The following is a 16,132-nucleotide window of genomic DNA, read 5'->3' on the forward strand; positions in this document are numbered from 1 at the left end:
GTCATTTCAAAATAATAGCAGCAATATATTACCTCAGACTTGAATGCCCTTATAGTTGAGGATCCATCCAATGTCTCTGTAAATGAAGCATAAATTGGTGAACGAGAAACACTGTCTAGCCTCCGCAACTCGCGCGATGTTGACCTGTAGTAGAACTGAAGAATCTTGATTTAGTAGACAACTCTAGATTCTAAAGAGTATTGTTTCCTTGTGTCAATATGAAGCTAATTTTGTAGAACATTACTTTCATATTCAATTACTAAAATATATCTTGCAAACGTCTCCACAAAGGACTGCGGCAGCATAAGGTTAATATCACTGAAACCAAATTATCATTTTATCACAATCAAGGATCAGCTAAATTCAACTGTGATTCCATGTCACTCCTCATCGACAGGACAAAAAATTAACATGTCTGGAGAAATGAAACAAGTCTTAGAAATTACCACCTGTGCTCGAGTCCAATGATGTATTTTAGAAGGTGCCTATACCATTCAAGTCGAGAAACTTCTTTGATATTTCTTCTCAAAAGGCAACCAAGCAATTGAATGTTAACAAAGATTTATTCTACTTTCCAAACACACACAAATCCCTATATGTAAGTAGTAGCATTAAATATTAATTCGCATTTTGAGATGTTTTTGTGGTTGGTTAGGTCAAGGGAATTTTTATTATTTTGGACCCAGGGTTTTGGTATTTCCAGCTGAGTCTAAGTGGGGTGTTTGGGGTCTTTTGGATCAATTTTGTACTGAACTTAATGTTTTGGGGTGTTAAGAGAGTTATTTAATCTTCTAGAAGGATTTATTTGTAATATTTGTATTGGCTCCCCACAGAAGCTTTTCGGCTTCTTAGCACCATGCTATTATGAGAACTTGTGGTATACTTGTTGAGACAATTGTTCCTTTAGCTGCTACTGATCACAATATCATAGTTTTTTCGTTGTCTGGAGTTTAGCCTCATATTTCAATAGTCTGCCCTGTACTAACCATCTGCTTGCATCAAAGGGTATCATAACCCTACTTTGCATAAAAAACTTGAATAAGTTTCCATGCTTGATTGAATAGTAAAACTTAATAAGTTACGATGCTTCTATTATACAAAGTGATATTTACATTCTCATCCTTATGTTTTTTAATTTACTTAATGCAACCCAAGTTTGGCCTTTTTAATATTTGTGAGTTTTATGTTCCACTGATATGTCCCAACATGCCATATTACCCTTTTTCTCCCATTTATTTCACCAGGTAGAATTCCTGGCCCCACCTATGACATAGCATCTCAGAAACTTAGAGGTAACCAGAACCGAAAATAATAAAAGCTTCCAATTTTCAATTAAAATATCCAAAGTTTGAGATGCCATTTCTAACTTCAAAATAAAATTGTACTCTACCCTGCACTTTCTCCCTCTCCCAACAGAATCTGATTAGAATCAAATATTATACATCGAAATGGGTTCCAAACAAAATCCAAAACACTTTTATGTTAAAACTAATGTACAAGATATAGTAAGTACCTGCAGTTTACTGTAGATATACCAAAACGGCAATAATAAAAGCAAAAACATGACCTGCAAAAATTACATTAATCTTTATAAGACAATGTTTTGATCTGGGAACGAATTATAGAACTTCTATAATGGACAAGTCCCAAAGTGAAAAGGCCTCATTACAAGGATCTACTTAAAGTACCTGCACATATGACAAAACAATAGCAATCCCCAAGAGGCCAACAAAATTGGCCAGGAGACTGTTGAGAATAAATGGAAGAGCGTCATCAATGGTATAAAGATCTGAAGAAAACCTACAAAATATAATCCATATGAAGAATGCAACATTGAAACTGGAGTAATCTCTTGAAGGCACTAATGCTACCTGTTAAGAATTCTTCCACTTGGTGTCTGATCAAAGAAGTTAATAGGTGCATCCATAAGTTTGTTTAGCAGTCTATCGTGCACCTGAATAGCTGCACGTAAACCGCCAAATGCAAATGAGAATGCCCTCGTTAATGTTAGCACTGAATTGGCAGCAGAGAAGATGCAGAGTACAACCTGTTCCATTATCGAAAGCCAACCAAAACAGTTATGTGCTCCTCAACCCCATTTCCCGTTTTTCTTTATGCATTTCTCTTCAAAAAGTGAGATATTGCACTAACGGACAACAGTTTCTTGACAATTATGTAAATATGACTGGTTAATTAGCCACATACTTGTCATTTCTAAGCATATGCTTCTTTCTAAAATTTCTAAGCCAACACATGAAAATCTAAAAACATATAGCATTTCAATTAATTTTTAATTTTCCTACAAGTTGTTACATATTAACTTTCTTCCTAAACTGAAGCCTAGCTACTAATCATGCTGGCCAGTATAAACAGTAGAATGCTGGGAAATGGTAAAATAGACAGAAATTCACACTCCAAATTAAAAAAAGAAAAAGAAAAAGATACACTGAACATGTTCTTCAATTTTAGATCATGAACTGCTTTAACATTACTCAAAATATCTTCTACAGACACATTTTTACGGTTAGAACAGAAGTCAAATAGGCCGCCAATTAATGTTTCTATATGGTCATCCCTTAGGGTTATCCAATTACTATCCACCACAACTATTTCTATTGAATTGTTAACCACCAACTCATCTAAAAGCTTAAGTTTAGAAAGGGCAACTTTTACGTTATATTCTGAACAGACCCCCTCATGTGTGGCCAAGCTCTCCTCCATAAGCAGGCCAAACACGTGCAAGTATTTTTAATTATCAGGTTGGCAGTGAGGTTCAAACTCAGGATCTATTGCCTGCTTTGATACCATATGGAATTGTTGACCACCAACTCAACTAAAAGCTTCAGCTCTTAGAGAGGGACAACTTTTATATTATATTCTCAACACTTTCTATAACAAGAAATGTTTATTTCCATAACAAACTGCTTACCTTTGCTTTATTTTAAATAAAAAAAAAAAAAAAAAAGTTCAATGTACACGGTGAAATTTTTTTTTAGTCTAACGACTTCCCAAATCCAAGTTGTCAAAAACTAAAACCATTGTTTTAACAGGATTACAAAGATCAGGAAAAGGTAATATAAAACCAGAAAGGCCCTCAAAACTCTATTTCTGAAAATAAACACCAGTTATGATATATAAAGAGCGTTTGGTAGCATTGCCATTTTCCTGTAATAGAAAACAAGAAACATGTTATTTGTTTTTGATTCATTGGGCATGTTTGGTAACATTTTTGTTTTCTATTTTCTGTTTCAAAGACTTTGAAAACTGGAAACAAAAAATACGTTTGGTATTTGTTTTGTTGCAAAAAAAGGCAACAATTTTCAAATTTGTGAAAACAAAAAGAAGTGCTTTCACTTGTTTCTGAAAACAAGTTTTGAGTCCCTCTTCTCCCTCCCCCTGCAAGTTCTTCTCCTACACCCTCCATCCTGTATCAAACATGTTTTTGTTTTTATTTGTTTTATAATCATATATGTGTACCAAATTTCTAACTATTCCATCTTCAAGAAAAAGTCAAAAAAATAGATTTTTTGGTAAACTAAAGGAATCAACTGATCACCAGATAAAAGGATGTGGGATAGCCTTTTTTATCACTTCCAGTTGTATCAACCCAATATGACAGCCACAGATCATTGCCATTTCGAGAAGCTTGCATCAATATTGCTGAGAGGCATGTTACAATTGTAATAGTCCAACCAGCAAATGCAGCATAATGTCTGCAAAAAATAGAATTCAAGAACTGTAAGTACAACCTGACAAAGAAGGTGCTTGACTACTTACAGAGGGAAATTAACCACCTTTAAACTATCAAATGTCTTGTGTGCAATGAAATTTTACTTGATTGATGTTAATACTCACTTGCATACGTTAAGTTCAACTCTGCCTTCTTTCCTTTGCTCACCTTCAATAACCTGTTCTTCTCCCTCAGAAACATGTATACAATCACTCTCTGAAATAACATTTTCTTTGGTTTCAGTGGAAGTATTTCCACTTCTTTCAATTGTCTGAAATTGAGAAGATATGTTGAATTCTTTAAGTGAAGAGAATGCCAAAGATGAAATCGACAAGTCAGCTGAACTTCCCACCCAGTTCACATGTCCTTTATCCATTACAACAATTATATCAGCAGAAGATATTGCCTGTGGAGTGTAGAAAAAAAATAACTTGTGAATTCATTTCCCAAAAATAAAAAAGAAAGAAAAGTTAATGAGAGCAATCAAATACACAAGAATGGTTTTATTATACCTTAGGATGAGCAAATTGAACCATAAAATCCTGAGATAATTCCTTTTCAGGAGCAAATTACCAATGACCAAGTTTTTAACAAATTCAAATTTAGTAGAAGAAAATGTTAAATAGAACAATAGTCCAGTTCCACTCCAGGGCACGTGCTGTAAATAGAACAACATTGCGTCTTCTTTTTTTTTTCTCTAATAGTTCAATATTTGTTTTACTCATGCAAGGAGATAAATAACAAAGGGCACATTAATATCCATATGAATATCCGAAGTTATTTAGGGCCTGTCTGTTATCCATTCTGAAGATTATTTTCTGTTCTTGAAAAAAAAATATACAAGAAGTAGAAAATATTTGATAGTTGTTTCCGTCTTTTTTCCAGCTCTTACATCACTGTGCACAAGGGCTTTGCCGTACTTTAATATGCATATTTAACTTTTGCCTAATTCCAAGAAAAAGGAATTGGACACTGATACCAGACGAGATGTGCAAATTAAAATTATATCACATTGACATGATCCAGCCAAATTCAATGATCGTAACATAATCTTTATATGATCATGTTTATCTTCTCTAATGTAGTCAATAATCTAGACCTACATAGTTGGGTATTCCCATTTAAACTATGCACAAGGTAGCAATCAGTAGCCACATACTCAGATGGCATGGATGAGTGCTGTTTATCTTTATAAACGGTAATTAATAGAAGCTACCAAATAGTGAAGATGGCTCAATAACCTTATGGAAGTGAAAGCATAAATTGAATTAAAATTATGGAGGTGGACATGTTTGTGTATAGAGGAGGGTGAATAGGCTAAAAACTTGTGCAAATTAACAATTAAAATGTTACAAAGTGAATTGTTCAAATTAATGCCAATTTCAATATCTCAATCATGCATATATGTCATAATTTAAAAAAGAAAAAGAAAAAAGAAGAAGAAGAAGAAGAAGAAGAAGGAAGAAGAAGCAAGAAGGAAGAAGCAAGAATAACAAAAAAAATACTAGAAAAGCCCTTAAGAACAATAATCCCCTTAGGTACACAAGAGTATATGATTCTACAGGTGCATAATATCCCAAGAAAAAAGGTCTAAATTTAATTAAGGTAATAATAATAGTATGTGTATATTACTAATAATAAGGGAAATTTAGTGAAAAGTCCTACCAGAGGATCTAATTTAGTGAAAAGTCCTAGGGAAATTCTAATAGGCCAAGGAGTCCCATAGTTCTAGAATAGTATCCCATGTAATCTTATTTTAAATTATAAATCCATTTATATCCATTTTTCCCTTCTCATAATGGATGGTAAATATTTCTTATATTTGGCATATAATGGTTTTCCTTTTTGTGTGGTAAATATTTACTTGTTTGGCATATGACAGTTTTCCAATCATGTTGGATTTTTTGTCCATGCTAATGCTCAAGATTTGTTTATGCAATCTCGATTCTCTATTTTTTCACTTTTTATTAGGTACTTTTGTAATTTCAGTGTAAAAATATAGATATTCACACTTTTTATAGAATGATTTTAAAATGTCATAATGTTTTAGTAAATTTATTGATTGAAAGTGTGAATATTCACATATACAACTTTTACACTATTCAAATTTCACACTACTTTATTCAGTGAAAGTGTGAATATCCACACTTACAGTTTTTTTTGTCACAATAATATTTATATTTACAGGTTTTACTATTCCTACAAGTACACACTATTTTATTTATTAAAAGTGTGAATATTCACACTTACCAAAAATTCACATTAATTAATTTATTTTTTTGTTGATAAATACCAGAAATTCACATTATTTTATTTATAAACTTTTGTACTTACCAAAAATTCACATTTACAATTAAGTTATTTTGTGTATCAATCTAAATATGAATAGGAAAACTCTATTCATACATAAAAGTCATACAAAAACATCACAAGAATGACATGGCAGTGCCATCTTTGTAAATGTAAGTCATCTTCATGGGTTTTATTTTAGAATGAAAGGTACCTATTCAGCCACATCATTATGTGTGAATTTTCTGTTTGTATATAACTACTCATATGAATAATATGATTATAACGACACGTTAACTTATATCTCGTTTCACGTTATGTAGATTTATATAGATTAAGGGAAGTTTTGTGCATCAAGAATAACACAAGTCAATCTGGAAAATTTCTCAGATAATTTCTACATACATGAACTAATGCTCCCATAATTTCTATTTTTTTTATTTTTATTTTTTTGATTGGCACTGGGGTGTTCGGATCAAAAACCCGACTAATCCACAGGAGTGCACAAGTCCTCAACAAGGAGTTTCCTGCAAGTGCATCACGGTTAATTCAAAGGTTTTTCTCCAGTCCGATGGTCCCAAGGAATTGTTAGCACCTAAGAAGTTTCGATCCTGAACCTTGGAGGGAGCACACTCCCATAATTTCTACATAAACGAATTGATTTCTTTTTAACCGTAATTCAAGCATTATTGATAAATTGTGTGGTTTGTTATGATGTGGGACTTCACAGGTTAATAGATAAAAAGTGGAACTTAATGGTGAACAAATCTCATATATGGGACCTCTCATAAAAAATCCCTAATAATAATTCTTATTAACATGAAAAATAAAGCCTTTTATTTTTTACTCAAAGAGTACATAAACATTTATATAAGATGCCAAATTTGTGTTGGCACAACTTGTTTTGCTATGTTTTGTTGGATTTTAATGTATTAAGCAGTGTTATGTTGTCTTTCTAGAGAAAACACTAGAATTTTGTTATTCCACTAGTGTTTCATTTCAGTCTCTTAGGAAATCTAAATCTTTTGGACGTTTCAATGGAAAAGATATGAATTTTTGTTCCTTGGCTCCTAAGCTTGAACTCTAATTGCAAGTGGCTCTAACACTGTGGTTAACTCTTCTTTGTACTGATTGCCACTCCTAACGGCTTTGAAAGCAATTAGTTAGTCAGCACAAATAAATGCACCGGAGATCAGACCAGAACTTATCTAAACTAATGTGTCTTAACTAATGCAATATGCTCATACAACTTTTTTGGAGATTAGTTTGGAGCATGCATTTCCTTGTCTCCGAATCATCTTCAATCTTCAACACTCGTACACTCGCCACCACACTAAATTCTAAATCTAGAAACACGGATTAATCACTGCAAGTCTACAATGATAATGAATGCATGATACACAAAATAATTTCAACAAATTTAATAGCATGGGAAGCTCTACATATAATGATGTGATGTCAATTGACCCCACTAAATTTTGAAAGACCATTGAAATTTTTTTGTTTATTTATATTTTGGGGTATGTAAAACTGACCCTGCTGATTTATAAGATTGAACCAAATATAAATAATCAAAACAAAATTTTAGAAAGATCTAGTATATTTGCTTGTGAAAGTAGTGTTTTTAGGAGACAAATCCTCTGTATCCTAATTTCTCATGTATCCTTGTCTCAAAATTCTTTCCCACCATATGATTGGTGCTGGAGAGATTGATCGTGTGGTATAGAGAGCGTTTGGAGTGTGGGGATAGGGGAAGTTAATATATCTTATTGCTTTTATCTAGTAAGGACTACAATGGTAACAAGAGCCCTTTTACATGATTGCATTGCACAATCGAATAGAAGATCAATGGATGGGTGATTGTTTAATCGCATGTATTAAAATTGAAGTATATGATAGCATTGATAATGACATCATTATCCAATGATTTCAAAATATGTAAACTCATCAAGAGCTATCTGCAAGGTTAAGTATTTAGTTTTTTTTTAATAAAGCATTTGTATGAATGTACTAAATTTTTTTTTACTTGTAAATTTCAGAATTTTAAATTGTCTTCATCAAATTATTGAAAATTGATATTTATAAGAGTGAAAAAAATTCTGTATAAATTTTTTTTAAGTTTTTTATTGACCCCAGCGAACAAAAATCCTAAAGCTGCCACTAGTTAAAAGCAATCTTTCTTTAAGATATTTATGTTATGCAACACCAATAATTATATAATTTAGATATTTATGCTCATACTTGAAAACCGAACTTCTTTAAGGGAACAAAGCATTTTATTCCATAATGCTGGAAATTTGTGTTAATGTATATAATAAGATAGTGGCATGTATATAATATGATAGTGGTGTTGGTGGCAGATAGTGGCATGTATAGAATATGATAGTGGTATTGGTGGCAGATAGTGGCATGTATATAATATGATAGTGGTAGATAGTGGTAATATATAATATGTAAGTGGCATATAATGGGTTATAATGATGTTTGTAATATCTCCTATATAAGGAGTGTCATTTGGTCTTGTAAGATAAGAAGTTTTGAATATAACAGAAATATATTCCTTCTTCCTCATATTTTCGGAGTTCTTCTTCCTCATATTTTCTAAGTTGGTATCAGAGCAACAAAAAACACAGCAGCCCTAAAACCGTCATAGCCATGTCGGAAGTGTTAACATATTATATTAGCCGAAAGTGTTGGCATATTATATTAGCCGAAAGATACACTAGGGTCTGTAATCATTGTGTGCCCTCAGGGATCACCTTGTAATTGTCTTTCTTGTAAACCCTAATCTTCATTTATAAATAGGGGGTGATATTCTATCATACCCCAAGCTGGTTACCCAAGCTTCATGGTATCAGAGCATCACCTCTAGGGCTAGGGTTCAAAGCATACCTAGTTGGATCATCTGCTGAATCGATCTTCTGCCACCATCATCATTCCGCTTCTTCTTCGTCTCCGTCTCAGCTCCTCCGCTCGTCGATCTCCTCCAGCAGTTCAGCCCTCGTCTTCATCTGCTTCGTCTTCGTCTCAGCTCCTCAGCTCGTCGATCTCCTCCCGCAGTTCGTCGCTCGTCTTCATCATCCTCATCGTCCTCTGTCGTCTTCGTCCCTCGTTCCCCTCGTCATCCTCTGATCTCAAACCCAGGTATATATATATATATCCTGATATATATATAACTATAGCCTGATATATATATTTATATATAAATACATGTATATATAAATAACTCAACATATATATATATATATATAAAACAAAAAAAAACAAAAAAACAAAAAAAAAAAAAAAAAAAAAGCAAAAAAAAAAAAAAAAAAAAAAAATGGTTTCTTAATTTTGTATATCTTTATAGTGATCATTGTGCCTGTTATCCCACGACCACCTTCCGAGTTTGTGATTACCACTAGTTTTGTTGCGGGTTCGGTAGTATTGTATCCATGACAGATTCCACCAGTGTGTCCCCTTCTTCTCAAACGCCAAAGAGTGAGAGTCCCATTCTACCTACTACCATGACTGAGAACCCCAACCCTAGTCTGAAAATCACCACCTCTCTATTTAATGGTCAGAACTACCTTGCATGGTCTCAAAGTTTGACTATGTTCTTGAAGAGCCGAGGGAAGATGGGGTATGTTGATGGCAGGATACAGGCACCAAGTACCACTGACTCAGGTTATGACCAATGGGAGATTACCAACTCTTTGATTATGAGTTGGCTTATCCATTCGATGGTTCCAGAACTTGGTGAGAGCTACTTGTCTATGGAGACTGCCCAGGACATTTGGGAGGTTGTGGCTGTTACCTATTCCCGCAAAGGGAATTTTTCACAGGCATTTAAGTTGCGCCGCTCTATTGAGAGCTCACTTCAGGGGGAGCAGACTGTTCTTCAGTGCTTCACTTTCCTCACCAACGGCTGGAAACGTCTTGACCACCTGGAAGACTATAAACCCGTTTGCCCTACTGATTCTGTCGGGTACAAGAAGTTCATCGCACGGGAACGGGTTTTTAAATTTTTGGCCGGCCTAAATGTGGAGTATGATCCAGTTAGGGGTCGAGTTCTGAGTATGGACACTCTTCCTTCACTTCAGGAGGCATTTGCCTATGTACAAAATGAGGAGAGTCGCCGGTCTGCTATGATGTCCCCAGTCTCTACTGACCGTTCCGCATTACTGTCTACTCCTCGAAATGGTCTTAGCCTTCCTTATCCGTCTGTTGCTAAGGAGTCTGTATTTTGTGATTATTGCAAGAAGCCGCGGCATACTCGTGAGACGTGTTGGAAGCTTCATGGGACTCCATCCGGGGGTCGCGGTGATCGGTCTAGTTCTCGAGGAGGTCGGTCAGGTCAATCTAGGGGACGTGGTTCCTATTCCCGGGCTCATCAGTCTAGTGCCGTTGATACCCTTGATTCTAATTCTACTTCTGTTACCCCAGCTTCAGATACTGAGCTGGAGGATGCTTTGCGCCAATTGTTGGACCGCCGATCTTCTACTGCTCTCAGTACCGCTTCCTCGTCCTTTGCCCGCTCAGGTAACTTAGCATCTTCTCCTTGTGCTTTCCTGTGTCATACATCTTTGCCTTGGATTATTGATTCTGGTGCCTCAGATCATATGTCTGGCTCCTCTGATCTTTTCTCTGTCTATAAGCCCTCTTCAGGTCAGGACAAAGTTAGGATTGCCGATGGAACTGTTTCTTCCATTTCTGGAAAAGGTTTAGTCCAAGTCACTCCTACCATACATCTATCTTCTGTTCTCCATGTTCCCAAGTTTTCTGTTAATCTGTTATCCTTAAGTCGTCTTACCCAGGATTTGAATTGTCGTGTGACGTTTTTTCCTGATCGTTGTCTTTTTCAGGACCTTGTCACGGGGAGGACGATTGGCAGTGGTAGTGCAGAAAATGGTCTCTACTTCCTAGATCAACCGGACAAACTTGTTTATTCTTCCACCACGTCTTCTACTACCCCCGCTGATGTATGGCTGTGGCATCGGCGTCTTGGGCATCCCTCATTTCATTTACTTAAGCATTTATTTCCTTCTAGTTTCGCAAATCATCATGTGTCTGACTTTCTTTGTGAGTCTTGTCAACTTGGAAAACAACATAGAGCTTCTTTTGCTCCCAGTTTGAATAAAAGCTTCGTTCCTTTTTCATTAATACATTCTGATGTTTGGGGTCCCTCTCGTGTTCTGTCTGTGAAAGGTCATCGCTGGTTTGTTACATTTATTGATGATTTTTCTTGTGCTACTTGGGTGTATCTCATGAAAGATAAGAGTGAGGTTTTCTCTGTGTTTCGCACTTTTCATAAGATGATTTGTACTCAATTTGGGGCCACTATCAAAATATTTCGTTCTGATAATGGCGGGGAATACATAGATTCTGGGTTAGGACAATATTTCTCTACTCATGGCATTATCCATCAGACCTCTTGCACCAATACCCCTCAACAAAATGGGGTGGTCGAACGCAAGAATCGGCATCTTCTTGACATGGCTCGGTGCATGTGTTTTTTTATGAATGTGCCTCGACCCTATTGGGGTGACGCTGTTCTCACCGCTGCCCATCTTATTAATCGTCTCCCTACCCAGGTCTTGGACAAACAGGCTCCGCTTCACGTCCTCCTCGGTTCTCAGTCCTTGTTTTCTATTCCTCCCAAAATATTTGGTTGTGTCTGTTTTGTCCATAATCACTCTCCCTCTCGTGGTAAGTTGAACCCTCGCTCCCTCAAGTGTGTTTTCCTTGGTTACTCTCCTACTCAAAAGGGGTATAAATGTTACCACCCTTCTTCTCGTAAGTGGTTTGTGTCCATGGATGTCACTTTCTTTGAGTCCCAGTCCTATTTCTTGTCCTCTCCGGTGTCACCGTCCTCATTTCCGGGGGAGCCTTGGTGTGAAGTGAGTCTTGTGCCTCCTATGGTAGAACCAGTTGTTCTTGCACCACCCTCTACTACTGTGCTGGAACCAGTTGTTCTTGCACCCCCCTCTTCTCTAGAACCCACTGTCACCAAGAATAAGGACGGGCATGTTTATGTCCGGGACATAGACAGAAAACAAGTTAACTGGATACACGGGACCGTCTCTGCTACTCCACTGCCATGTCCTGCTTCTGATGAGAGTCTTGGTAACTTTGAATCTCTTGAGTCCATTGATCTTGATGTTCCTATCACCAAGAGGAAGGGTGTGAGATCTTGTACTCAACATCCTATCTGACAGTTTGTATCATACTCTCATTTGTCATCCTCATATAGAGCGTTTGTGTCCAATATTTCCTCTGTTAGCATTCCTAACCATTTTCAGGATGCTCTTGCTACCTCTGAGTGGAAACTAGCCATGATTGAGGAAATGAAAGCACTTAGGAAGAATGGCACTTGGGAATTGACTGAGTTACCTACGGGCAAACGACCTGTGGGATGTAAATGGGTATATACTGTGAAACACAAAGCAGATGGGTCTATTGAGCGTTACAAGGCAAGACTTGTGGCCAAAGGGTTTACTCAGACATATGGCATTGATTATCAGGAGACATTCGCACTCGTGGCTAAAATGAATTCAGTCAGAGTACTTCTCTCTCTAGCAGCTAATCTAGATTGGCCGCTTTATCAGTTTGATGTCAAGAATGCTTTTCTCCATGGTGACCTCGAAGAAGAAGTATATATGGACATTCCTCCAGGTTTTGAGGATCATCAAACAGAAGGCAAAGTATACAAACTTCGAAAGTCATTATATGGTCTCAAACAGTCTCCAAGGGCTTGGTTTGAGAGATTCACTCAGGCTATGGTCAAATATGGCTTCAAACAAAGTCAGGCAAATCACACATTGTTTGTGAAACATTCCTCACGCGGTAAGACTACAGCACTTATTGTTTATGTAGATGACATAATTCTTACAGGCAATGATAGTGGGGAAATACCTCTGTTGAAGAAATATTCAGCTCAAGAGTTTGAAATCAAAGACTTGGAAAGCTTGAAGTATTTTCTGGGAATTGAAGTTGCTCGCTCTAAGGATGGGATATTTATCTCACAAAGAAAATATGTGCTTGACCTGTTAAAGGAAATTGGGATGCTTGGCTGCAAGGCATGTGCCACCCCACTGGAACCCAATCAGAAATTGGGGGATGATGAAGGAGGAGAAGTTGTGGATAGGGAGAGCTATCAACGATTAGTGGGTAAGCTCATTTACCTATCTCACTCCCGTCCTGATATTGCTGTTGCTGTCAGTGTAGTTAGTCAGTTTATGCATGCTCCTCATCAGATTCACTTTGAGGCTGTCATGAGAATCTTGAGGTATTTGAAGTCTGCTCCTGGTAAGGGTCTGTATTTTTCAAAGTATGATCATCTTCGTGTAGAAGCCTATACAGATGCTGACTGGGCTGGGTCAGTAACTGATAGGAGATCAACTTCAGGGTATTGCACATTTGTTGGCGGCAACCTAGTTACTTGGAGGAGTAAGAAACAGAATGTGGTTGCCAGGTCAAGTGCAGAAGCTGAGTTTAGAGCTATGGCACAAGGTGTGTGTGAACTTTTATGGATCAAATTATTGTTGAGTGATCTAGGTATTGATCAGACGGACTCCATGCGGTTATACTGTGACAATAAGGCCGCCATCAACATCGCTCACAATCCAGTTCAACATGACAGGACAAAACATGTTGAGATTGATCGCCACTTCATTAAGGAGAAACTCACTAGTGGTACCATTTGTACTCCTTTTGTCCAGTCTGGTGAACAACTTTCTGACATTCTCACCAAGAGGATTGGGAATAAACCATTTCATGACATATTAGGCAAGTTGGGCATGAGAGATATCTTCGCACCAGCTTGAGGGGGAGTGTTAACATATTATATTAGCCGAAAGTGTTGGCATATTATATTAGCCGAAAGATACACTAGGGTCTGTAATCATTGTGTGCCCTCAGGGATCACCTTGTAATTGTCTTTCTTGTAAACCCTAATCTTTATTTATAAATAGGGGGTGATATTCTATCATACCCCAAGCTGGTTACCCAAGCTTCAGGAAGTCACGTCCGAAACCACTTCAACCCCTGCCGCTGCTATTCCGGTGAAAACGTCCAACTCTCACTCTGTCCAAATCACCACCATCCGCCTAAATGGTGATAATTTTCTCCGCTGGTCACAATCTGTCCGGATGTATATCCGTGGGCAAGGAAAGATCGGTTACATCACTGGTGACAAGAAGGCTCCTGCTGTTAATGATCCGCTGTTCGACAGTTGGGACGCTGAAAACTCCATGGTTATGACATGGTTGGTCAATTCCATGGAGGAGGATATAAGCTCTAATTACATGTGCTATACTACTGCACAAGAATTGTGGGATAATGTTAGTCAGATGTATTCTGACCTAGGAAATCAATCTCAAGTTTTCGAATTAACTTTGAAGTTGGGAGAGATTCGTCAAGGAGATGATTCTGTCACCAAATATTTCAATTCGTTGAAAAGGTTGTGGCAGGATCTTGACATCTTCAACACATACGAATGGAAATCGGTTGACGACTGCAACCACCACAAGAAAACTGTGGAAGACAGCCGTATTTACAAGTTTCTTGCCGGCCTCAACATTGAGTTCGATGAAGTGCGAGGAAGAATTATTGGCAGACCTCCTCTCCCATCCATTGGCGAAGTATTTGCCGAAGTCAGAAGGGAAGAAAGCCGAAGGAGCGTCATGCTTAAGAAAAAAGGTACTGGTGAATCAATTGAAATTTCTGCTTTAATTAGCGATGTTGCAGCCAACAAGGCTGCAAATTACCAGCGCAGGTTTGATGATAAGCCACGGGTTTGGTGTGATTTTTGCAACAAGCCTCGCCATACACGCGAAACGTGTTGGAAGATCCATGGCAAACCTGTCAACTGGAAAAGCAGCAAACAAGGAGAGAAGAATCGTGGCTTTCCTACCGCTAATGAAGCCGATTCAGGTCCCTTCAACAAAGAGCAGATTGATCAACTCTTAAAGCTGATAAAATCCAACTCCTCATCCGGTACTCCTAGTGTTTTGTTAGCACAAACAGGTAAAAATCCTAAAGCCTTCTCTTGCCTAAACTTCTCTCCGTGGATCATAGATTCCGGTGCCTCCGATCACATGACTAGTTTTTCCCATTTATTTAGTACCTATTTTCCTTGTTCTGGTCATGACAAAATCAGAATAGCCGATGGTAGTTTTTCACCTATTACAGGAAAAGGATTTATTAAACTAACTGAGAAAATTAATCTCAATGCTGTTCTTCCCGTCCCCAACTTAGCCTGTAACCTTTTGTCTGTCAGTAAACTATCTAAGGATTCTAATTGTCGTGTTACATTTTTTGAATCCCATTGTGAATTTCAGGACCAGAACTCGGGGATGATGATTGGGCGTGCTAGGATGCTTGAAGGTCTTTACTACTTTGATGAAGTACCTGTTAGTAATAAAAAAGCTCAGAGCTTTAATAGTACTAGTTCAATCTCTGTTCGAGAAAAAATAATGCTATGGCACTATAGGCTAGGACATCCTAGTTTTCTGTATCTGAAACATTTATTTCCAGAATTATTTAAAGGGATTGATTGTTCTTCTTTTCATTGTGAAAGTTGCATTTTTGCAAAATTTCATCACTCTACTTATTTGCCAAAACCTTACCAGGCTTCCAAACCTTTTTATTTGATTCATAGTGATGTTTGGGGCCCTTCTAAAATCACTACTCTTTCTGGTAAAAGATGGTTTGTTACATTTATTGATGACCATACCCGCTTATGTTGGATTTATTTGATGAATAAAAAATCTGACGTGAAAAATTTATTCACAAATTTTTACAATATGATTGAAAACCAATTTCAAACCAAAATTGGTATTTTACATTCTGATAATGGAACAGAATATTTCAATGAGCAGTTGGGTGAGTTTTTGGAAAAAAAGGAGATTTTTCATCAATCTACATGTCGGGATACCCCTCAACAAAATGGCATTGCAGAACGAAAAAATAAACATCTACTTGAAGTAGCACGTGCTATAATGTTTCACATGCATGTTCCTAAATATTTATGGGGTGAAGCAATTTTAACAGCCTCTTATTTGATAAACAGGATGCCTACAAAGGTGTTAACATACAAAACACCTTTTGATTGTCTCAAAACTTTTTTTCTTG

The 16,132-nt window shown here is 36.9% G+C and overlaps 1 protein-coding gene and 1 long non-coding RNA gene across 7 annotated transcripts in view; one reads left to right on the forward strand and one right to left on the reverse strand.

Annotated features, from left to right (window-relative positions):
• Positions 1-16,132, reverse strand: part of ABCC13 (multidrug resistance-associated protein 11) — a 103,162-nt gene that overhangs the window by 33,398 nt on the left and 53,632 nt on the right. For 4 of the 6 annotated variants that reach the window (XM_082908749.1, XM_082908747.1, XM_082908752.1 and 1 more), the window contains 6 exons: positions 3,856-4,136; positions 3,557-3,713; positions 1,872-2,047; positions 1,689-1,800; positions 1,514-1,567; positions 33-155 (listed from right to left, as the gene is read on the reverse strand). In XM_082908749.1, coding sequence (XP_082764875.1) covers positions 33-155; positions 1,514-1,567; positions 1,689-1,800; positions 1,872-2,047; positions 3,557-3,713; positions 3,856-4,136 — 903 coding nt within the window. The remainder of the gene's footprint in view (positions 1-32; positions 156-1,513; positions 1,568-1,688; positions 1,801-1,871; positions 2,048-3,556; positions 3,714-3,855; positions 4,137-16,132) is intronic. The other 2 variants (XM_082908750.1, XM_082908748.1) reach the window with 1 other exon arrangement.
• LOC145813409 (uncharacterized) overlaps positions 8,730-16,132 on the forward strand; it is a 9,477-nt gene continuing 2,074 nt past the window's right edge. The window contains exon 1 of the long non-coding RNA XR_014356438.1: positions 8,730-8,870. This is a non-coding gene — a long non-coding RNA (uncharacterized LOC145813409). The remainder of the gene's footprint in view (positions 8,871-16,132) is intronic.

This window comes from Camellia sinensis, chromosome 15 (assembly GCF_055761805.1).
Source record: "Camellia sinensis isolate YWXY chromosome 15, ASM5576180v1, whole genome shotgun sequence".
NCBI classification, from domain to species: Eukaryota; Viridiplantae; Streptophyta; class Magnoliopsida; order Ericales; family Theaceae; genus Camellia; species Camellia sinensis.